General features: G+C 35.5%; 1 protein-coding gene and 1 long non-coding RNA gene across 2 annotated transcripts; one reads left to right on the top strand and one right to left on the bottom strand.

The window, feature by feature from the left end:
• The first annotated feature begins 5,592 nt into the window (after nucleotides 1–5,592).
• Nucleotides 5,593–6,547, top strand: LOC145168708 (uncharacterized). The gene is made up of 3 exons (XR_013742022.1): nucleotides 5,593–5,792; nucleotides 5,894–6,003; nucleotides 6,309–6,547. It is a non-coding gene; the product is annotated as an uncharacterized LOC145168708 (long non-coding RNA).
• A 430-nt stretch (nucleotides 6,548–6,977) lies between these two features.
• LOC145107239 (G-type lectin S-receptor-like serine/threonine-protein kinase At1g11410) lies at nucleotides 6,978–23,384 on the bottom strand. The gene is made up of 7 exons (XM_079044084.1): nucleotides 21,933–23,384; nucleotides 8,791–8,916; nucleotides 8,494–8,687; nucleotides 8,217–8,427; nucleotides 7,890–8,127; nucleotides 7,652–7,799; nucleotides 6,978–7,562 (listed from the first exon to the last, which is right to left on the bottom strand). The coding sequence occupies exons 1-7, from the start codon at nucleotides 23,212–23,214 to the stop codon at nucleotides 7,248–7,250; spliced, it is 2,514 nt and encodes an 837-aa protein (XP_078900210.1). The 5' UTR covers nucleotides 23,215–23,384; the 3' UTR covers nucleotides 6,978–7,247.
• Nucleotides 23,385–25,974: the final 2,590 nt, after the last annotated feature.

Here is a 25,974-nt window from a genome sequence, read left to right as displayed (position 1 = left end):
CTAAGAACAACTAGTCACGCATTTATATTCAATTGCTATAAGAACTAGAATGAGAACCCTAAGAAAAAAATCCATCATAAAAAGTCAAATAAAATAATGCTTTTAGAGAAGATGATAACATTTGGATTTGAGGAAAAAATGCATCGCTGGTAGTTATAGGGTTACGATTTCCGAAAATATAAAAATGACACATCATCCAGAAATTTGAAGTCAGATGGAATGTTATTCCAGGTTAGATTTCTAAAATCGAAACAGGGGGAAGAGTGATGTGTTTGGTTTAAAGGGAACCAAAGAGAAAGAGAAGAGAGTACGTTAATCGAAGAAGCTAAGGTGCCAAAATCGGTCAGAGTAGAAGCCATAGTAGATGTGTCGATTGTAGAAGGAAGCTGCAAAATCGTCGGGAGATAAAATAGGTTGAATCTACGACATCTATGATTGTAATTGTATATGAGAGAGAGAGAGAGAGAGAGTGGGGGCGAAAGAAATGAAACGTACCTTTAGGGTTTAATTGATGTAGTTGAAAATTTGGCAAACAGAGGGAAATGAAAAAAAAATAGAAATAGAGGGAAAATGAAAAAGAAAGGAGGGAGGCAACGTAGGGAATTAAAATTTTGGAAAACAATTGGATATATAGTGGCATAAAATAAATATGCCACTAAAAGTTTATGCCACTAAATGTCTTTTTTTTTGTAGTCACTGGCATCAAATACTTCATTCCTGTTACTACAATTCACAGACTGGCCCGCAAGCAACTAGAAGTAACTCTGACTTCGGTTCAAAGGGGCCCGCAAGCAACTAGAAGTAACTCTGACTTCGGTTCAAAGGTCCAAAAACACAACAGATGAAGTAAAGTTTGAGATAACAAGAAGAATCAATTGGCTGAATGAAGTGAGGAAGTTCTGGTGGATCCTTATCAAATTATTGAAGCTTGATAAATGAACAAGAAAGTTATAGAGGTCGCTTTGGGGGAAAATGTTGTTACAAAAAGTGGCCCTCTAAACTTATCCGTAATCGTTTTCTGTCTACCACAACCATCCTTTGCACCGAAACGGAGATTTCACTACCGCAGTTGAAGATGCCTGATCCGAAGTTAAACCGCAATCTCTCTACCGCAGTGAAGAACTTTTGTTACATCAACTGACTTGTCTTATTAGCAATGTAGTGTCCAGTGAACCTTGCATGGTCACTTAGAAGTCAGTAGTTTATTATATTTTATCCAAGATGTAACTATATGGAACTCTATAAATAGAGTCTCCAACTTCACGTTTCAAAACATGAATCTCTCTATCACTTCTTCTTATCATATATCTTATCGATCTTTCTAAACTTTCACTCTGAAATACTAAGATCATTATCTTCAAAGATCCTCTTCACTTTAAACTGATCACTCTTACTAACTTGTATTTGAACTGATCACTCAAGATCATTATCTTCGAAGATCCTCTTCACTTTAAACTGATCACTCTTACTAACTTGTATTTGAATGCAAACCTTGTTATGAATCAGTTTGGTGTATAATTGATATAACTTGTTGTAATTTACATTTCCTTTACTTTTCAGCACCTTATAATTCTGCAACTAACTATCTTATAAATTTAACTTATTATTGTTGAGCTTTTATGATCCTTTGAGATTAACTTATTCTGCAACTATAATCTTGTACTAACGTTTGTTCAAGTGTTTCACCTAAAGTTTTTCTCTCAACAAACTCTACACATAAGGTTCGCAAAATCTTTGTGGCAATCCAATCATGGGATCAACCCCTCTGAAAACATGGTTCATAACCCACCTCCGATACCATATGACAAGAACTAGAAATAGGATCCTCATTCCTGAAGGATTCTAGGGTTCCACCGGCTTTGCGCTCCAGATGAGCCCCCAACTGCCCTACTAAAATCTTGGTCTGAGAAGCCCCGAGATGACCATCCAAGAGCTCCAAAATCCCCTCATTGACCAAACCAAAGATCACAGGAGTATACTCCAAAATACTACGGGTAACGTCCAATGAGATGAACTCACGCATGCGCTCATCGACCAGCCCAACACCTGAACCTGAGTTTGAATTCAAACTCGAACCTCTTTCCCGAGTGCTCATCACCAATCTGAAGAACAGCCATATAAATAATCAAAACATATCTAAGAATCCTCATCCTACAGGCTTCCTAGATTCTCCAAAACTCTCCCCGATTCGAGTATGGATCATGTGCTTTCATTAGTATGGGCCCAATACTACCTTCCACACCTATCCATACTTTCCTCGAGAATCAACTCGAAACCTCTAAGTCACCTTCTCAACCGATACTACAATACTCGCTAACAACACAACTAAACCCACCGAATCACTTCCTAGGCTTTGCTAGGTTTCCAACCTCACCCTGCCATCAGCTGCTGAAGAACTCCCCATAATGTCAGTTACCCACCTCATGAATACAATCACATGCAACAAGCTTAGATAATCCTTCGAGTAAAAGACTTGTCCCTTACAACAGTTAGACTTAAACGAGAGTTGCGTAATAGGTCAAATCTATCACTCTAAGATTATCCAACCCTTGTCACATGTGACTTGACATATTCACTTAATAGCTAACTCACATCACTTAATAGTTCCACAAAGCACAAAGCAAGCAACATTCATGTAGTAACACTCCAATCCATAGAATAAACAAGAACATCCAATCTCTCACACTACAACTCCTGCTAGGAACTTCCACTCTCGCTGCTGATTGCCTTACGTATACAAATTATACCTAATCTAGCATCCCATGCTTCATAGGCTACAAGGCATCACATATCAGGCCAATCTATCACTGACTGATCAAAACTAGCATACAAGTCTACAAGCTCATACAATAGGCATACAAGGCATCTCTCCTGGCATTCTATCATGCAAACACTGAGCAGATCCTTAGCCCTAACTAGCACGCGATTCACAGATTCATAAATCAAATCATATCAGATAACATGTACGGGTATTTTGGGAAAAACTTACTTGAGCTCGGTCGATTTCATGCACCACACCTTTTTTGTATTAGAAAACCCTTTTCTTTAAAAATATATATTTTTGAAAAACTTTACCAAACCCTCAGTTTGAGTTCAGACACACCTGAGAGTATGTCTGAATCCCTCAAACCAAGGCTCTGATACCAACTTGTAACGTCCCAAAAATAAGACCCGAAAATCTTTCATTCTTACATTCATAAAACAATAAACCATATCATTGTCATAAAACCTAGGTAATCAAATTTTATTAGTACATCATCATTATCAGTGTAAATCACAAAATGCGGAATCGAGTGGTGTGTGCTCTGCAATCATCCCGGGCTCTTCGCTTTGAAACCAGAAGTACCTGAAACATAAACTGAGTGTAACGGGCCCCGCCCACTGAATATAACGGCCCCCGCCCAGACTTATATAACGGGCCCCACCCACTGAGTATAATGGGCCCCGCCCAAACTCATATAACAGAATAACCATCGGTCCCCGCCCGACATCGGGCCTTGCACGGTAAGCATACCAACATATACACATACAAGAGTCACGAAGACATCTAGCATCCTAACATAATAAACCATAGGCTTGCATTGATGCCTTCGACCCGTTAAACATGGTGAGGAAACTCACCTCACACTGCTGAATCCCACAGATAAATCTCTGGTTGTTGGCCCGCTAAAAAATCCCCGCACGCTAGCAGCAACAAATAATACCAAATTAATAATTGGTCCACAACCCAAAGCTAGGAGTCAAGTCCGATTGTTCAACACTCAGGGTAAAAGTCCATTTTACCCTTTCCTTACTTGGCCCAAAAATCTGAGGCCCGTCAATAGCATCAAAAGCCCACTAAGGCCCAACTTCCTAAAAGATACTTAATACTCCAAATGGGCCCAAGCACCAAAAAGGCCCACATACAGAAAACTAGGGCCCAAAAGCCTAAAAAACACACCTCACGTCGTGACTAGCCTTAGTCACGTCGTGAGAGTTTACTCAATCAGATCCCAACTCATCACGACTCAACATAGTCAATTCAGCCAAGGAAAAGTCAACGGGGTTGCCATCACTACGTGAGAATCCTTTCTCACGTCGTGAGCCCTAAGCAGATGACCAGAAACGGGACCAACACTTCCCATGTTGTGAGACCTTGTGTCTTCACGTCGTGCGTCTGAGGCTAAAAACCCAACTTTTAAGTCCTTAATCCATTAAGCCTTTAAAGCTACTTCTTGTAGAAGCTAACAAGTACTTCAAAGGCCAATCAAAACGATTACTTGATGGACATGCATCCCCCAAGCATGTCCTAAATCCATCTTAGGTCAAAATGACAAGAAATGGCCCTAAACTCAACCAAGATTCATAAATTACAGCCACACTCCAGATCCATAAGACTAAATCATAGAGAATGACTCATTGATCCATAAAGATGTCAACTTTATGGATCCCAAGCATGCAATCCAACATAAACATGCAAAAAGGAGCTTAGAACTTAGATCTAGCAATTTGAGCTTATAAAGATTGGATATTAGATACTTACAATGGTCCAAATTGTGCACAAAATGATGATGATGAAGCCTCTTTACTGAACCAACACTCTAAAACCCCTTCTTCTTCTTCTTCTTCTTCTTCTTCTTCTTCTTCTTCTTCTAGCCACCAAAACACTAAAATGGATCCAAAATCACCATGATGGATTAGGGTTAGGGTTTTCTGAGTTAGGGGAAGGTGGAGGCTGAGAAATGAACCCTAAAAACGAGATAAGGGAGCTTAAATACATGGGAAACACTAAAATTTCGTGGGCTTGGGCTGCAGCTCTCCTCACGTCGTGAGCTCTTATTGCTTATGTCGTGAGCTCAGTCCCGGATGGAATCTTCATGCGGCCGTCCTCACGTCGTGAGCCTCCATGCCTCTCGTCGTGAGGACCCCTTTTCACAAAAATCCAATCTTTTGACCCTTCGAAACACTAATTCGATTCATCCAAGGACACGGATGTTACAATATATATATATATATATATATATATATATATATATATATATATATATATATATATATATATATATATATATATATATATATATATATATATTAACACTATCAACTTGAAACCCTAAGAGTGGTCGATGCGTAAAAGAGAGAACCAGAACATAATAAACAAAAACGCTATTAAGATGTGGAGAAATAAAAGGCAACGTGATATTATTTCAAGATGATAGAAAAATTAAAAAGCACATCCCTTTTTTTTTAATTTCATTTTATGACACGATAAAAGACGGCATATATTTATTTATGTCATGGATTTTAATAAAAGATGAAAACATTTTACACATACATTTATGTTTGTCGTAAATTTTTAAAATTTTACAAAAGATGATATAAGTTTTATGAAAACTTTTTTTTTTGTAATAAAATAGTGTATGTCATTGTTCATCTATCATTAAAAGCCAATTTTTCTACTAGTGTTATTTAGGGTTTCAAGATGCTACATAAACTAGAACCATTGGATGAATGATATGTTGCAAAAAAATAGCTCTTGCGCCTATATTAGTGGAGAATCTCAACAACAAGATCTACCATGACCTCCACCGCCCATTGTATGTGGTAGTCCAAGAGCGTAAATTCACCCGTGTCCAAGACATGAATATATGATTCATTGGTTTCATTTATCTTGTTTTGATAATCTCTCGACCAAATACAACTTGATATTTTTTACATAAGAGAATTTTGAAAACAGTTTATGATATTTTAACTAGTTTTTGATTGTCGAAGATATAAATTTATAACTTTAGATCTGGTTTGTGATTTTTAAGGTAATAACATACATCTATTTTGTACAAAAATATTTCCAAGAATGATTTTCTTCAAATATTTTCGAAGATATATATTATGAATTTTCTAATATTCTTTTCAGGAATTTCCTCAAAGATTTTTGAAGGGCATTTCGAAGCCACATAGAGGGGGCCATTTCTAAAAATATGGATCTTCAAGGAGTACTTCAATAAAGTTAAGCTTTCTAATAAGGTAGATTATTTATTTTTGGTTTTGGTTGATGAGGGTGATATCTAAAAAAGAAATTTTTGTCGTGTTTGGTTTACAAATTTTAATGGAATCTAAAGGAATTGTAATGAAAGATTATATGGATATGACGATTGGTTGACAATTTGAAGGCATATAATTTTGTTCAATTCCACCAAAATCTGTATATAAAGGAATTAGTCACTCTTGGCTAAACTTAAATAATCAAATTTTCATCTATAAATATTTTGATAAAGACCAAATTGTCCTGGCTCTTCTTTAAAACGTTTTTTAAGAATAAGTTTCTGCAGGGAATATGATGACGATTATGATGGAGTATCCCTGATTAGCATTCACATGCATCAAATAAATTTATCAAAACAATCGGCAAGGAAGGATGAAATACAAGAGGGTTAAAGGTGATTATGGAGCAAGATGGTTGATAGGCAGGTGACGAAGATGTTTATGGTCGCATATGGATTTACATGTGACAATGTGCGCTGTAATGGTTTCCAAACCGGTGATTGAGAATTGGGTAACAAGAAATTGTGTGGTTTTTTTTATTAAAATAACTATAAATGTGTAGTTTAACAAATAAAAAAGAATCACCAAATGTTAATATTATTATTTTGTATAAAACAAGAGAAATTTATCGAAAAACTAATTGAGGGTATTTAGTAGACCTAATTTCCACTCCAATTCATTTATCATATATGCAATCCAAAGTGATATTAATTCCTATCGGTTCATTCATATTCACATTTCATTGTTAAATTTCATTACTTACAAAATCATTATGTTAACCAAACAACTCCTTATATTGATGAAGATGACCTAGAGATTTAAATTCTAGCCGTACGATGTTACCAATAAATTTTAAATTAGAAAATAAGTCTTTGGAATTGAACCAATTAAGCAAAAGCAAAAACCTAAATCTAACCATTTCATCAAACATACCACATGATTATTAATCTACAAAGGAAAAGCAAACACCAAAATCTAACATTTTCATCAAACATACCACATGATTGTAATAGTAGCTAGTTGCTTATTTACATGTATCCTACAAGTTGATAATGCAACAACTTTAAGTGTTGCATCACTCCATAATAAGTTGCAACCCATTACATATGCATAATGTTGAAAGTATCTCCAAATGCTACTTACAAAATGCAGAACTTGATTCTTGACACTTTATAGGAAGGGACATGAGCTCATGTTCAAAGTAATTGATTCAATGGTTTATAGGATCACCGAGCATAAACAGTAGTGATGCTCCTATCATAGACTGACCCATCTCCACAACTAGCCGAAGCTGTTGTTGAGTCTGTACCATAATTTAATTGTCTAAAGATATATGCTGGTTGATTAGGAGTAGGGAGTTGTGTCTCACGATTACTTAACATAAATGCTACATCTGTCATTGTTGGCCGATCAGTTGCCGATTCTTGAACGCATAGAATCCCAACATGGATACATAATAGAATTTCACGAGCATCATATGCATCTCCTAATGATGAATCGACCACTGTCAAAGCTTTATCTTGTTTCCATAAATCCCAAACCTAAAAACCATGTGAACGATGATGAATTTTCTTTTAATTTGGGAATTGTCAAAAAGCAAGCAACACACAGTATAAACTCAGTTCCTTACATGTCCGACCAAATTAACTGAGTTCTCTAGATAGTAGCTGTTGTTTTTCCTTCCACTGATAATCTCCAAAACTAGAATTCCAAAGCTATAGACATCGGATTTCACTGAGAAAAGACCTTCCATTGCATACTCCGGAGACATATAGCCACTACAATTATATTGCATCCATGTTAGATGGATTATGGATAGGAAAGTTGAACAAAACTGATTTGTGCTAATTATATAAATGGAAACATACTATGTTCCAACAACTCTACGTGTTATAGCTTGGTCTTGATCGCTTCCAAATATTTTTGCCATTCCAAAATCTGAAATTTTAGGGTTTAAATCTGCATCTAGCAAAACATTGCTTGCTTTCAGATCTCTGTGGATGATCCTGAGCCTAGAATCCTGATGAAGATATAGCAATCCACGAACGATTCCCCGAATGATCAAAAACCGTTTTTTCCAATCCAAAAGACACCCTTTTTCTTGATCTAGAACACCATTAGGTTGAGAAATTTAGAAAGTACAAATCTTAAGAAACGTACGAGGATTTGGAAAAGTTGTAGGTCACAAAACAAACCGAAGATGAAAGAGTCCAAGCCTTTGTTTGGTAAGTATTCGTAGATTAACATCTTTTCTTCTTTGTGAAAACAATATCCCAAAAGCCTTACAAGATTCCTATGTTGAAGTTTTGCTATCAATGTCACTTCGTTCGTGAATTCATGCATCCCCTGACCTGAACCTTGCGATAATCTTTTGACAGCTATTTCTTGCCCATTAAGTAGCTTACCCTGAAAAACTCATAAAAAGTTACATAAGCTACATGAAGATATTAATGATCATAAGGAAGAGATTACCTTATAAACTGAGCCAAAGCCACCCTCTCCTAGTTTGTTTGAAAAAGAAAAATTATCGGTTGCTGCAACTATTGTGCTCAGGTCGAACACATGTAAATCAACGTTTTCTCCAAAATCCTTCTCCATGAAAGAACCTTCCACGGATTTCAAGCTATCACTAAAACCTAATCGGATTTCGCGTTTACTTTGATTGGCTTTTAATAAGAACAAACAATTAAGTGTTAGCAAAAACTAGTGTATTGATGCATTTCCTTTAAGTTTATTGTTCTTCTACGAGAGTAACCAACAAAGACATACCTTTCTTTTTCCTTATGTAACAACAGATGAACACAGAAATGATAAGCCCTGCTGCAATCACTGGCAACCCAATGATCACAAATGGGTTTTGATGGGAGCTCTTAGGTTTATTTGTTGAGTATTTGGCTGAAATATAAAACAACCGGTTAAATATAGAAAAGTTTGACTATTATGGTAGAAATTATTATCTTTCAATGTAGTATATTAAAGATGCTATTATATAAGTATCCATAGTGGTCACTGACTTTAAAGAAAATATGACAAACCAAATTCTAAATTTCTAATACACGGTTTCGTTTTCTTTTGCAAATTTATGAAATCGGAAGAAGGGGTATTGCCGTCATTTGAGTGAGGGCATGTGTAAAAATAAAGATAATATATGGGTAAAATTTGAGGTTTAAGACACTTAAACTGATGATGATCAATGTTTTTTTATTATAACAGAAAAGTAAGGGTATAAGTCAAGTGGGAGGATCAAAGGGGTAAACTTTCAGAGTGTGGAGGTGAAATTTAGAGAGAGTCGAAACTCCCTCGTCGGTGACAACAACGAGAAAGAAAAAAGGGACGGATGAATTTTAGGCCTCTCTCTTCTACCCTATATATATTTCTTCTCTTTTCTCCTCTTCTATTTCACCAATATTCAATAGCAATACTTAGCCACTATAACGTATAAATGGTGTTACATATTAATTTTCAACAAATTCATCAACTATTTGGTCTGGCTGATCTAAAACCTGGCGGGAATAAGTTGACGCATATTAGTACAGTTGGACAAAGTTTAGCACACTAGACTACACTCCATCATCATGTGAATAATGAATTTCAAAGATTTCAGTTCCTTTCCTTTAAATTTTTTCATTCGTGGTTAGTGGACCCATGACTGGATTAGGTGGTCAATCAGTGTTGGGAGAGGATCAATACAAAAATGTATTCTCTAAGATTGAAGTCTTATCGAGGAAATTTAGAAACTTGAAAGTGGGTATAAAAATGGCGATTTTTGGTTAATGCAAATAAATGAGCTTAAAATAAAAGTTGTTGGGGTTGAAACACATTTTTATTCAGAACTAGAACAAAAGAGAAGAGCTTACACGCTCAATATTACAAGAAAAAGAAACAACCCTCTAATACTCACTTTAAGTATTACACACTACACTCTTTGTTTTGTGGTGTCTTACAACTGAGGTTAGAGCCTCTATTTATACTTAAACAAGCCTACAATTACTACTGCTACCATTTATTGTGTTCATTATATGAACATACGAAGTTGCCATTTGAGTTCTTATTGTCAACAAAGGAGGGATTCATTTGTCAACTAAAGAGGGTGGTATAGCTACTCATGGCAGGTTCACACCCAAGTAGGTTTACACTCACATTCTCCCCCTTAAACCTAACTTGGCTCGAGATTCGTCACTCCGATCATGTTTCGCATTTCACCATGTTTCACGTATGCTAAAGCCTTTGTAAAGATGCCCGCCCGTTGATCCTTCGAGTTGACATATTCCACTATAATTTGCCCACGTTCAACACATTCTCGTATGAAGTGATAACGAATGTCAATATGTTTGCTTCGACCATGAAACACATGATTTTTCATCAATGCGATTGTTGACTTGTTATCGACATATAAGGTGATAGGCATAATATGATGTCCCGTGAGCTCCTTCACGAGATTAGCAAGCCAAATGGCTTGACATGCTGCTGTTGTAGCTGCCATGAAATCGGCTTCACACGTGGACAAAGCAACGGTCTTTTGCTTTTGGGATTGCCAAGTTATCGCATTCCTTCCCAGATAGAAAATCATTCCACTTGTGCTCTTGCTATCAACAGGGTCACCTCCAAGATCACTATCGGTAAAACCAACCAAATCTTCAATTTCACGACCTCTTCCATAGTTGATTCCATAATCAACGGTTCCTTTTACGTATCGCAAGATGTGTTTCACAACTTGGAAATGCAAAGTGGTTGGTTCCTCCATGAAACGACTTGCAATTCCAACCGAAAATGACAGGTCTGGTCGAGTGTGAGTCAAGTACCTCAAACAACCTACCACTCGCCTATATTCAGTTGGATCAACTTTTTCACCATCTTCATCCTTCTTAACCTTCAACTTAGGTTCCATTGGTGACGTTGTCAGATTGCAATCCAGCAACCCAAATTGCTCTAAAATCTTCTTTGCATAAGCCGTTTGTCGCAAAGATATTCCCCACTTCTTTTGCGAAACTTCGATTCCAAGGCAGTAAGAAAGTAATCCCAAGTCACTCATTTCGAATTCTTTCTTCATTTGTTCTTTGAATTCGACAACATCATTAGTGTTCGACCCGGTAATGATCAAGTCATCAACATAGACACCAACAATAAGAATTTTGTCTTTTGAGTTCCTTTTGTAAACAGCTGGGTCTTGTGAACTTTTTGTAAAACCAAGCCTTTTTAAGCTTTTATCCAAACGAATGTTCCAAGCTCGAGGAACTTGTCGTAGACCATAAAGAGCTTTATAAAGCTTGAACACCTTGTGACTGTTTGCTTTATCAACATATCCTTCTGGTTGGGTGACATAAACCTCCTCTTTGAGATCTCCATTGAGAAAAGCCGATTTGACATCGAGATGGTGGACAACCCACCCATGTTGAGCTGCTAAGGCAAGAATGAGCCTTACGGTGTCAAGTCGTGCTACCGGTGCAAAAACTTCATCAAAGTCGACTCCTTCCTTTTGTACAAATCCTTTTGCTACAAGTCGAGCTTTATGCTTCACCACTTTTCCCAAGTTGTCTTTCTTCACTTTAAACACCCATTTCAAACCGATTGCTTTGTGTCCGGATGGCAAATCGGTAAGTTGCCATGTCTTGTTCTTCTCGATTGCATCCAACTCTGTTTGCATAGCCTCCTGCCATGCCTTAGAGGTTACCGCCTCTTTAAAAATCAAGGGTTGATCCGCTGCAATCATCAACAATTCTCCGGGTTCAAGGAACACATTTTCGGTTTCAGAATAAATATCGGTTAACGGACGCAATCCCCTTGGCCCAATCTCACTAGAAGGGCTTTCCATATGGGGTGATGTTGAAGAAAACGGGGCTGAGACAGGAGTTTGTGGGGCTGATTCAGGCTCGTCAAATTCAGCATATGGTTGTCCAACTTGGATAGCATCGATTCCTGGACTGTTTGGTTGTTCCAGATTGATTTCGGGGTCATTTTGAGGTATTTCGAGGTGTATTTGGGGTTGTGGTTCAATTATGTTAAAGGTCTTAGGAGTCGTCATCTCTTCTTCTTTGTTTTTGTACCAATTCCATTCTTCTTTTTCGTCAAAAACAATATCGCGACTAACTCGCAACTTTCGGTCTTCCGGATCAAACAAACGGTTGCCTTTAGTTCCATCTTCCACACCTAAATACACCATCTTCTTACTTCGATCATCAAGCTTCTTCAGGTGACCACCTACAAGTTTAGCAAAAGCAACACAACTAAAAACTTTTAGATGTTCAAGGTTGGGCTTTTTGCCAAACCACGTTTCATAAGGCGTCTTGTCGGGAAGTACTTTTGTTGGCAGGCGGTTGAGAAGATAAACTGCATGTCTAACCGCTTCTCCCCAAAACTCTCCCAGAACATTTCTACCTTTGAGCAGACTTCTTGCCATGTCCATAACGGTCTGATTTCGCCTTTCTACAACTCCGTTCTGTTGAGGCGAATATGGTGTCGTAAGATGCCTTTGAATACCATTTTCTTCACAAAATAATGAGAATTCTTTTGAAGTGAACTCTCCCCCTCGGTCCGTTCGAAGTGTCTTTATTTTATAACCCGAATTCTTTTCAACCATCAACTTGAACCGTTTGAAAGCGCTCAAGGCTTGAGACTTCTCCGATAGCATGTAAACCCACATCCACCGGCTAAAATCGTCTACTAAAAGGAGAAAATATTTACTCCCTCCAACAGACGTAGGTGTGATCGGACCACATAAGTCCGCATGAACAAGTTGTAGAGGTTTTTGAGCCCGAAAAACTGCATGATCCAGGAAAGGAATTCGGGTTTGTTTGGAAAGATTGCACCCTTCACATACTTGGTTTGGGTGCTCAATCTTTGGGACTCCGATTGCCATATTCTTTTCGGACAACTTCTTTAAGGCGAGAAAGTTAACATGACCGAGTCTAGAATGCCATATCCAAGCTGGTTCGTCTTTTGTTGCTAAAAGACAAGTCGGTCTACCGGTCCTTAAAGGAGTTTTATATAACCGGTTTGGGGATCGTTTAACTCTCAAAAGTAGAGTTTTGTTTCTGTCAAACAATGTCAGATCCGACCCATCCATTATGACCCGACTCCCTTCCTCCGTCATTTGTCCAAGACTAATAATATTGTTTTTAGACTTGGAATGAAATATACCTCATTAAGGAATCTTTGGTCACTATTTTTGCTATCGAATAAAATCGACCCTTTTCCCAAAATAGCGACGGTCGAACCATCCCCAAATTTCACATGGCCCGTAACGTGCTCATCTAGTTCGCGAAACTTTGAGCGGTCTCCAGTCATGTGATTGCTAGCACCGTTGTCGAGATACCATACCTCAGACTCGACTCGACTTTCTCCCGATGCAAGAAGATTAACACAAATCTTCTCTCTTAGAGACACTTTTTTGTGTGCATATTCTTGTGAGGTTGCCATCATTAAAATAGGCTCTTCTTCATTGGCTTGAGTGAGGTTTGCCTCCTCACCTCGATTCTTGTTTGGACACTCCGAAGCATAATGACCAAATTGTTCACAAGTAAAGCATTTGACTTTACTTTTATCCTTTCGAGAAGGATTATGGTCATTCTGATTTGTATTGTACTCGCGACCACCTCCTTGGCCACGTCCACGACCTCGGCCTCGTCCCCGGCCTCGGTTACCATGTCCTCCTCGTCCTCTTGAAGTGTTTGACGAGTTTCTCTCGCCAGTTTGCTTCGAACGAGATGCCCACTAGGCATGTGTAAGCAATAGAGAAGGTCCTTCTTCTTTTTCTCCATAGCTTCGAAGTCTCTCTTCATGGGTCTTAAGACGACCCACAACTTCTTCCACCGTCATATTCTTCAAATCTCCGAATTGCTCGATCGATGTTACGCTTTGTATAAATCGTATCGGTACGGCTCGCAAAAACTTCTTCACAACCGTAATTTCTTCAATCTTTTCACCTAGAGATCGAATACCGGTTACGATAGTATTCAATCTCATGGAAAAATCATCTACCGATTCACTGTCTTTCATCCGGATCACCTCGAAGTCACTTCTCAAGGTTTGAGCTTTAGCCTCCTTGACCCGATCGGCTCCCATGTGCATCATCTTGAGCGTTTCCCATGCTTCTTTAGCTGTGTCCTTCTCAGCTAACATCAGAAGTACGTCCTCTGGAATTGCTTGATAAATAGCCGCAAGAGCCATCCGATCTTTACGTTCGTCCGTTTCTGCATTTTTAATTACATCCCATACTCCTTGTGCTTGTAAATTCACTCGCACTTTTATGGCCCACACCGCGTAGTTCATCTTCGTGAGCATTGGATAGTGTAACGTAACGCTACCGTCTTTCCCGGTCCTTTGAAAACTTTCAACTCCGGCTTGAGAAGATGACGAGGTTGGTGTAGTCATTCTTGGCATATACTTGGGCATACACGAGTAAGAATATTTTTTTTTTTTGAAGTACGGGGACCAATATGAACTTTTCAGAAGTTCAGGGGGCAAACAGAACTTTTACAGAAGTAAAACAGGGGCTAAATTGTAATTTTTCTGAAAAACGGGACCAAAATTGTAATTTTTCTGAAAAACAGGGGCTAAATTGCACTTTCCGGAAAAACAGGTGCTAAACTGCAATTTCCAGAACTTTGGTCAGCTGCTGACGTCACTGCTGAGGTCACTGCTACAGTGCTGCTACAGCACCTGCTACAGTGTCGTCTTCTCCGGCGAACCCTGGTTTTTCCGGCGACTTTTCTGGCAGATTTGGCCAACTTTGACCGGTGATTTGGAGGCCTTCCGGTGGTCAAAAAATTCAAAAAAATATATTTTCGGAATCCTCAGAACGAGACATTTCCAACGGTGTACTCCGAAATTGTTTTTGAGACACAAAAATTTCGACCAAAAAACAAAGAATGCTTCCCCCAGAGCTTAACCAAGCTCTGATACCAATTGTTGGGGTTGAAACACACTTTTATTCAGAACTAGAACAAAAGAGAAGAGCTTACACGCTCAATATTACAAGAAAAAAAACAACCCTCTAATACTCACTCTAAGTATTACACACTACACTCTCTGTTTTGTGGTGTCTTACAACTGAGGTTAGAGCCTCTATTTATACTTAAACAAGCCTACAATTACTACTGCTACCATTTATTGTGTTCATTATATGAACATACGAAGTTGCCATTTGAGTTCTTATTGTCAACAAAGGAGGGATTCATTTGTCAACTAAAGAGGGTGGTATAGCTACTCATGGCAGGTTCACACCCAAGTAGGTTTATACTCACAAAAGTGGCTTACGTACATTGGCACACTTGTTGAAACCTTTCAACTCGGCTCGTAGGAAGTAAAGATCACACGGATTTTATTGTTCAAAATCAAGATCACAAGAAACAAAAGATATCAAGCAAAAGGCAATCATGAAATAAGTTATCGACAATAAGCACAGCACTCAGTTCTATCACAGATTATTCAATCACAAGGTCAGGAACGACATCGCTACTTTTAATAATTTAAAAAATAAAATAAAATAAAAAAATAAAATAAAATAAACTTTCTTATAGCTGATTTAAAAAATATATATATTCAAGATCCTTTAAAAACCCATATATTCAAGATCCTTTAAAAACCCATATATTCATAAGAACCCGATAAACTTTCTTATAGCTGATTTAAAAAATAAAATAAAATAAAATAAAAAGATTATACTCCTCTAAAAAAACATATATAATAACTTTTGTTAAAAAATAGTCATTTGTATATATGAAATGTGCATATATGATATCATGTAATGCATTAACGTACGGTGCATATATACATAAATGCACATTTCATATATACATATATTTTTTGAAAATAAATCTTTATATATGCACGTTTAAAGGTATAAACATATTTTTTTGGAATATATATATATATATATATATATATATATATATATATATATATATGGAGAGAAAGAGAGAGGTTGTTCCATTGAGATTCTAAAAAAACTAGAGATCTTTGATATTCAATCTCACTCACATAAATTCTCATTTGTCGCTATAAGGCTGCTAGGAGTGGGCAACGCCGACTCCCGTTATTGCACCTAATAACACCAAATAACGCCCAAGAACACCGCCCCCCATCCATGTTATTAGGTGTTATACGTCTGCGCGTTGCTTCCCATTACAACCATCACTTCCATTAACGCCGTTTTTTTGTCATTTTCTTAATAATGCTGGTGTGGGCGTTGCCCACACCTACCAGTCTAATGCATCAGTGTACTAATACAGATGGATAATGCACAATCATAAATTATTATATGACAGTAATATATAATCATATATTATTATACATGTTTACACACACACACATATATATATATATATATATATATATATATATATATATATATATATATATATATAAAAAGTTATATACATTTGGTTATTTAAATTTAATTTAACAACATAGTTTTTATATAAAAATAACATAATTAAATTGAACAAGATTTTTCTATAAATTTGTAGAAAATGTTAGTATATAATTTAATGTAACACATGTCGGTGTGATATTGTCACTTATCATACATACTTATAAAGCTAGCATTTTTTCTTGAATCGCATGCATTTGAAACCCCCTTTTTTAACTTCCTTTCACCACATTCATTTGAAACTCCCATGACTTTTCAATTTCTTTACAATAATATTATAAATAGGTTAAATAATGTTCTATAAACAAGAAATGGTGTTTTATTACAATGTCTTCATCCCACATCGATGGTGAGAGTAAACAAGAGAATGTTTTCTCATCTATAAATATGAAAGGTTCATACATACTTATAAAGCTAGCATTTTTTCTTGAATCTCATGCATTTGAAACCCCCTTTTTTAACTTCCTTTCACCAGATTCATTTGAAACTGCCATGACTTTTCAATTTCTTTACAATAATATTATAAATAAGTTAAATAATGTTCTATAAACAAGAAATGGTGTTTTATTACAATGTCTTCATCACACATCGATGGTGAGAGTAAACAAGAGAATGTTTCCTCATCTATAAATATGAAAGGTTGTGAAATGTTTCAAAGGGACCAAACCATGAGAACTTCCTCATGCCTACCTTTGTAGGATTTTGAAGGTATTATTTGGTGAGATTGTCTATATTGGCAAGTGTCCAGTTAACTTTTAGAATTCCAAAAATGGTTTTGAACTGAATTTTTTCAGGTTTAAATCGTGTTTCAGTTAGAAAAAAAAAATTATGTAATTGGGTATATTGACTTGAACCGAAGCTGGATCAATTTGGACCGATAAAGGAATCATTTTCCTTTCACAACAAACATTTGAAACTCCCATGTTTTTTTAAATTATTTCTAATAATATTATATATAAGTTACATAATTTTATATAAATATAAAAAAGCATCGACCTAAACCTAAAATTATAATTGTTTGAAAAATCACTTTTATTCAATAGCACGAAATATATACAAACCAGGTTTCACTAGAAAAAAAATATGTAGTTTGGTATATTTAGTTGAATCGGTGCGAGTTTGATCTATTTGGACCATAAAAGAAGCATTTTCCTTTCATTACATACATTTGAAACTCCCATGATTTTTCAAATTGTTTCCAATGATATTTTAAAAAAGTTACATAATGTTATATAAATATAAAAAAACATCTACCTAAACATAAAATTATAATTGTTTGAAAATTCGATTTGATCAAAAGCACGAAATATATACTCGGATTATATTTTATAAATGAATTCTTTTTATAATGAACTTTTGAATCATGAAAATACATATAAACAAACTTTCTATATTAAGTACCTAACTGACTTTATGATTTTAGAATTAAACAAAAAGTTATTCAATAAAAACTTACTTTTTTGGATAGCCACTTACAAGATTATAGAAAAATGGAACTATTGAACAATAAAGAAAGGGTAAACAAGAGAAAGGGTGTTTTACTAAATAAGTTGAATAATGTTTTATAAACAAGAAAGTGTGTTTTATTACAATGTCTTCATCCCACATCGATGGTGAGAGTAAACAAGAGAACGTTTCCTCTTCTATAAATAGGAAAGGTTGTGAAATGTTTCAAAGGAACCAAACCATGAGAACTTCCTTATGCCTACCTTTTTAGGATGTTAAGGGTATTCTTTGGTGAGATTGTCTTTATTGGCAACTATCCATTTAAGTTTTAGAATCCTGAAAATGGTTTTGAACAAGATTTTTTTAGGTTCAGTTTCAGCTGAAAAACTGTTATGTAGTTTGGTATATTAAGTTGAATCGGTCTGAGTTTGATCAATTTGGACCGATAAAGGAAGCATTTTCTTTTCAGCACATACATTTGAAACTCCCATGATTTGTCAAATTGTTTCTAATAATATTATAAATAAGTTACCTAAACATAAAATTATAATTGTTTGAAAAATAAATTTGATTCAAAAACACAAAATATATACAAACCGGGTTTCAATAGAAAAAACGTTATGTAGTTTTGTATATTAAGCTGAATCGGTCCGAGTTTGATCAATTTGGACCGATAAATGAAGCATTTTCCTTTCACCACATACATTTGAAACTCTCATGATTATTCAAATTGTTTATAATAATATTATAAGTTACATAATGTTATATAAATATAAAAAAATCTACCTAAACATCAAATTATAATTGTTTGAAAAATCATTTTGATTTAAAAACACGAAATATATACTCGCTTATATTTTATAAATGAATTCATTTTATAATGACATTTTGAATCATGAAAATACATATAAACAAACTTTCTATATTGTGTACCTAACTAAATTTTTGATTTTAGGATTTAACAAAAAGTTATTCAATAAAAACTTAATTTTTTTATAGCAACTTACGAGATTACTGAAAAATAAAACTATTGAACAATAAATTTTCTGGATAACATTTTATTTTTATTATTTAATATTTTATTTAACAAAATGAAATTATTGGCAAATAAAGAAATGAGTTTAATTAAAATGTCTTCATCCCACATTGATCGTGAGAGTAAACAAGAAAATGTATTCTTCTCTATAAATAGGAAAGGTTGTGAAATATTTCAAAGGGACTAAGCCATGAGATCTTCCTTGCATCTAACTTTGTAGGACGTTGAATGTATTCTTTGGTGAGATTGTCTTTGTCGACAAGTGACCAATTAAATTTCAGAATTTCGAAAATGATTTTGGACCGTATTTTTTAGATTTGGATCGAGTTTAATAAATATCCGAGTGTCTTCTGGCTGAGTTAGGCAAACTCGCTTCCATTGGAGGCCGAGTTTAAGTAACATGCCGAGTATTTGGTTGTGTTAGCCAAGTTTTACAACCATGTATGTAATACAATTTAAAGTTTTAACCTTATAAAAGACGTCACTATTATCATATGTTCTACATAATTATGGTAATATTTATGATACAAAACATTTTTTTTACTATTTAAGATAAAAAGTTGTCTCTATTATCATATGTTGTACAAAATGATAAAATTTAAGATAGATAAAAAGATGTCTCTATATTATCGTATTTTCTACATAATGATAATATTTAATATAAATGTTTTAATTTAATATGAAATTATTATTTAATAGATAACAATAACGATTTATTTATTTATATTTTTTTTTCTATTTTAACCATATAACTTTGTATATGCAACACAGCTTCAAGTTCCAACCTTATCTCTTATGATATAGTTCAACATAATAACAATACTAAAAATATTTTTTATATTTTTTATGAAATTATTATTTAATTTTTAATAACAATGATTTAGTTATTTTTAATATAAAATATTTTTTTATATCCCACGCAACGCGTGGGCATTCGCCTAGTGTCTTTATATAGTTTGGATTTTTGTTTTTGTTTAGTGTGATATAAAGAAATAAAGGGACAAACTTTCATTTTATATGTACTCCTGCTACTTGCTAACGAATAAATGCATCACATATAAAGAATTTATATAAAAGTATGTTGTTATTTTGTACATTTAATTTTTGAATTAGTTAAGGTATTTTATAAGTTGTGAAAAATTAATTGAACTAATATTTGATAGGTTATGAAAATAACAAAAAACCAATTGACATTCTGGTTTTCAGAAAAGGAAATGTTTTCTGGTTTGATTTGGTTTGGTTTATATGCATAAAGAAACTAACTTAAATAGCAGAATCAACAAATATTAATAAATAATTGTTTTAAAAATTAAAATAATTATTATGTTCGATTAATAGCTTGATTGTTACGATTTTGTATAGGTATCAACTTAAAAGTTAGTAACATGATTGTTAAGATTTTGTTTTGTATTGGAATCTTAGGATCTCGACTATGATTTTAATATTGATCCTATTTTTTTTAAACGATAAATTTAATCTAATTTTAAACTATTCTTAATTCCACCTTACGTCTATGACGATATTTGAACCTCCGACCTCAATGATAGATGACAACACCCGATACTACTATAAGGCTAGAAGCCATTTGATATCCTATCTCATTTTCGGTCTTTATTTTATCATGAAGTCTTTAATTTTTTTTCTTTTTTTTTTTTGTAAATCATATAAGTTCAACAATTTCTCTCAAAATTTCAATGCTTAGCCTAAAGCATTCTCCATTGCAAGTTAGGCATTTATTATTTTTCATTTAACTTAAAATCGAGCGTTTACAGGCTGCAAAAATCCTATCAAAATAACTTCATTTATTCATCTCGAGTTAGATATAACATCGTGATACACAAGTTTGAGATCTTGTTTTTTTAGTTGTACATTGTCGTGATGATAATGTTTATTTTTCCACTTAAGATAGTCTCTTTCTAATTATTATAACGGTTTGTATTTACACAAATTATGGTTACTGTTTAAATAGTTAAAGTTGATTCCATCATTGACATCTTAGGAGGTGTTTGGCTATACTTATTAAAAATGTTTTTAACTTTTTTTTTATAACTTATTAATTTATAGCGGTATTAAAACATAGTTTTTAAAAGTAGTTGACTAAGCTTATCTAGTATCAAAACACTATAAGCTTATGTCATTTTTAGTATTTGGCAAAAAAAACTGTTTATATTTGTAAAATTACAAAAAAAATGTCTACCTTTTATATTATGACTTATTTTTGTTATTATAACTAACTGTTATTTTTAAACTAATAATAATTTTTTTTAATGATCTAGAGAAGAAGGGAAGGCAACTAATCGAGTTAAAAGCAGGAAGAAGGAATGCAAGGAGAAGCTCCTTTTTTTTGTGCTCTGTCGACCAAATGGAGAGAAGGGGTGGGCGTTGTTCTCGACCGACCTAAGGGAAGGAGGAGCTGTGATTATTGGCGTGGATTGTCGATCGAAGTCAGAAAAAAAAAATGAACGAGAAGAGGGATATATTCCGAATTCTGTTGCTGTGATACTGGATACGCATCAGATCAATAAGCGTGTGTAATTTGTGTCGCTATATAAGGTTTACTATGTTAAGGGTATATTGGTCAATATCTTTAAATTGTGAAATAAAGAGTTATTGATAAGTAAAGGGTATCTAATTTATCAAAGGTCTCAAACAACTGTAAGCTGTTTTTAAGAAAGTTAACAAATATTATTTTTAACTTATACCGATGTGGAAACGATAATAAGTTTAACTCTATTTTTAAGCATAGCCAAATACCCTCTTAATCAAGATCATGTTCTTATAAATTCTACACAAAAAAAACTTTGTTAGCAAATTTGGTGATTAGTTAATATAGTTGGATATATATTTCAATCTCAATCCAATCTTACTATCACCATATTGCAAAAAGCAAACGATTATAGATATTAGCAATGACAATCTTGGTTAACAGTGTCACATTATACTATTGCCTACCTTATACTATTAATTACGGGAATAGATATTTTGTTTTCATCTTTTGAAAAAGCTCAAAATAAAGGACTTAAATATTAAATAGCATTAGAGAAGGAATTGATGGCGTACCTAATTCTTCTTCATCCACCCTGATAAAGAAAGATTGGCCCCCATCTGAATAACTTCTTGTATCAATCATCTCTCCATACCAAGTGACGCAGCCTCGCCCCCCTCCGCTAATATCAGCAACTGCATACCCCATGCACGTGCAATTCCTCAAGCACAACCCTTTACATGCTTCCAATCCCAAGCTCATGTTCACGCGTGCTGTCGACGTGTCGGGTACCTTCACACGTGCCAACTCCACGAACCCCTCTCCCTCCTTGCACACCTCGGTCCCGACCTTTCTCTTACATCCTCCGGACGCATCTCTGAGGTACCAATCTTGTGGTGACCGAGGCTCATACCCTGGAAGACAATCACACTCGAAAGTTCCGGACTTGTATGGATCACAAAGGCCAAAAGGACCACAATGGCTGTAGCCATCGCACTCGTCTTTTGGAGCCGACCAGAACACAATCCACCGACGATCTGCATCATGCCATGTTGACCTCTCAACTTTCCCAGACTCGTTAAGGACTAATCTTGAGAAAATTGATGAGTTACGTATAAGGTAAACTAGTGCTACCTCATCGTTGTTGTCTGTGTAAGTGACGTTAAACAAGTAGTTCTGTGTCATCTCCGGTACACCGCTCCACCCATGACCCGTCCATGAGCCGCCTCGCCAAACTGCTGTCGTACCTTTGTACAAGAACAACTGAGTTGACCCAGCAGTTTCTATTTTAAACGAATACTCCCCGATGCCAGGGTTCCCACTGGATTTCCAAGACGTAGCCATCCTGTTCATACCCGTTTTCTTATCTATCCCGAATTTCAAACCCGGAAGAATAGTATTTGAAGGATGATCAAAGCTTTGCCATGAATAAACCTGTCTGTTTTGACCTTGAAACAACACCAAATTCCCGGAATCCAACAACTGAGCGGAAACATCATTATTATTCACCACTCCAGAAACGTTGGTCGACCAGAACACAAAAGGCTGAGTACTCTCACGCAAGACGAGGTTTCCTGTTTCATCAAGTGATAGGATACCTGTTGAGTTAGTGATCGGATGATCTCTATTGGCAACCCATACTACCGTTTGCTCCGACACCTTGTTATACCAGATACCCACATACCGGTTGCTGGAATTTCTGGGGCTAAAGAATCCAAGCGCAAAACTTTCTCCACCAGAGACTAATACATCACCATCTTTAACAGGCTGAGTGAGTGTGATGGAGTCGGTAGAAATGCTAATTCGGAAAAAAAGGATCATCAACAATGACTGTAGAATGCTTTTTGCTTGATACATGTTTTCTTTTATGTGATCATCAGATGTTTTTTGTCTCTTTGATGGTTCTAAAGAAACAAAATATTGACAAGTGATATAACAAAGAAAAAAAATTCACTGAGGATAGCTGATTAATATTGGGAGCTGTTTCTGTCTTATTTAGAGTCTTTTTCAGAATTACATGAGAAAGTTGGAGAAAGGGGTCATCTTTTAGGAAAAGTGTTGGGCAAGTTGTTTAAAGTGGTAGTTTAGCATTAAATGGTTTGAATAAGTCTGATACGACCCTGGTTCCGGAAAACCAAGCCCAAGTACTAAATAGCTTTACCCATTCGACCCACAAGGCTTAGGTAGGAAGAAGCCAGCCCGCCAGAAGAGTAGATAACTCGACCAAGTCCGTTTGCAGGGGAAGTTTGGTTTGGAGTATTTAAAAGGTTTTAACTTTTTACTCAATTAAACTAACCTTCACGAAAATGGTTAAAATAATCATATTATATTGCATAATTCGACCCTCAAAATTGTGAAGTTTGAAGATTCTCTAAAACATTACGTCGTGGGTAGCTATCATCACCTCCAATTTTTTTTTTTAATTATTATTATTATTATTATTATTATTATTATTATTATTATTATTTAGACAAAGTTGCAAAAATGGTCCCTGTGGTATGCATTTTTTTGGGGTTTTAGTCCAAACCTCGACTTTTTTGGATCGGTGGTCCATATGAGCTGGTTTGCTTGTAGTTTTGGTCCCTCGGAAAACTGAAAAGACTAAAATACCCTTGAGGTATTTCTTTTTCATTTTTCTTTCATTTTTTATCTATTTTTATAATTAAAAATCTAAGAAAACTCTCGATCTCTCTCTCTCTCTCTCTCAAATAAACCACTGAAGACTCAATTTTTTCGATGATCTCCACCCTCGAATAACCCATCATCATCGACGATTCTTCCTTCCAGCTATGGCATATCAATCCAGCCAAAAAGACATCACAGATGATTTTAAAATGCAAAGAATCGGGAACTTTCTCATCCGTGCTTCGAGAAGTGATAGGGTTGGGCTTAATTTGATGTTGAGGGAGCGCATTTCGCCTAATATGCAGGATTATGATAACAGAACTGCTCTTCATCTAGCTGCCAGTGAAGGTCATGATTCGATTGTAGAGCTTCTTCTACACTACAACGTCGATGTTAATCTCGATGATAGATGACACAAAACTGTAAGAATTGGGTTTTCGTTGTTAACTTTTTTAGGGTTTCGAAATTGGATTGTCGATTGGAATTGGATGATAAGATCTAACAACAATTAATGTCTTACAACAGGGGAAGGAAACGAACGGGATGGCGGCAGTGGGGAACCGGGAAAACATCACCGGTGATTCTAGTTCTTCGACAGTGAAGGAGACGAACGTGATGACAGTCATTGAGAGGGATGTGAAGGGGTATCGGGACAGTACAACAGCAATTCTGAGGGTGTTTGACAGCGGGTGCTTGGTGGAAATAGGCGGAGAAGGTTGGGACTGCCTCATTTGAGTTTGTGGACTGTCTCATTTGAGGTTGCATTCTTCTTGTTCTTCCATATGATGAAAATAACTAAGAGGATGAAGATGAAGATGGCTACTGGAAGAAGGGCTAGAAGTAGGTGGTATGCGATACCTTCACCATGCCTCATGTTAGAGACTAAATTAATTAAGAAGCGTTCTAAACTCTTTGTGGTGGATACAGATGAAATATTTTGTTGAATTTTCTTTTGGTTTGACGAGGGAGAGGTAGAAGATGAGAAAAATCAAGTCGAGAGAGAGAGAGAGAGAGAGGTATGTGGGTCTAACCTAATTATTTATTTTCTTTTTCATTTAAATTAAATAGAAAAAACATTAAATATATATCAGAAGGGCATTATAGTCATTTCAATTTTACGAGGGACCAAATTTACGTACAAACATGGCCGAAAGGACCACGAATCCAAAAAAGTCAGGGTTTGGACTAAAACCCCAAAAAAATGCATACCACGGGGACCATTTTTGTAATTTTGTCTATTATTTATCCTCACCTTCATCCACTTTAAGGGCTTTTAAAGGCGAGGATATTATCATCCATTATTACCTCTTATTTTATTTATTAAATATATTAAAATGTAATTTAATAATTATATAAAATTAATAAAAACAAAACTATTTCTTATATTAAAAAATACATAAACAAAACACAAGGTGTACGATCACACATTTGTCTTCCCGCGATCATCTGATTTACCTGAAACATAACCCAAAACTATAAGCCTGAAGCTTAGTGAGTTCCCCCAAAATACCAATCTAACACAAAACCAGCATAATAACAATAAACAACATGCATACAGAGCATTCAGTCTAAGCTAACTGGAACGCCCCACCGGCCTACACTCTACCTGGACTGCTCACAGAACCTTCAGCATGACTGGTACGCCACACCTGGCCTTCAGCCTATCTGGACCGTTCTCCGGGCCTTCGGCTTGACTAGTACGCCCCACTGGCTGTCGGTCTATCTGGGTCGCCCTGGGTCTGTTGGCCTTCAGCACAAAACAGGACCGCCTCAACCCAACCACACATACACCGTGTCGACACACATATATAACAGATACTCATACAATTAATCAGTCAATAACAAGCAGACAGATCTTACAGATCACTAAGCATAGTATCATCTTATCTACCAAGATACAGATCTAACAGATCACTATAATACTCAATCATATGATAATCAAGATAACATTAAAAAGGGTTGTCCTTGGTGCCTTCGACCTATAAGTACAAC

This window comes from Lactuca virosa, chromosome 4, assembly GCF_052849685.1.
Source record: "Lactuca virosa cultivar CGN04683 chromosome 4, Lactuca_virosa_CGN04683_v6, whole genome shotgun sequence".
Taxonomy (NCBI): domain Eukaryota; kingdom Viridiplantae; phylum Streptophyta; class Magnoliopsida; order Asterales; family Asteraceae; genus Lactuca; species Lactuca virosa.
The sequence above is the reverse complement of the archived record's forward strand: the minus strand, read 5'-3'. Positions and strand labels throughout refer to the sequence as shown.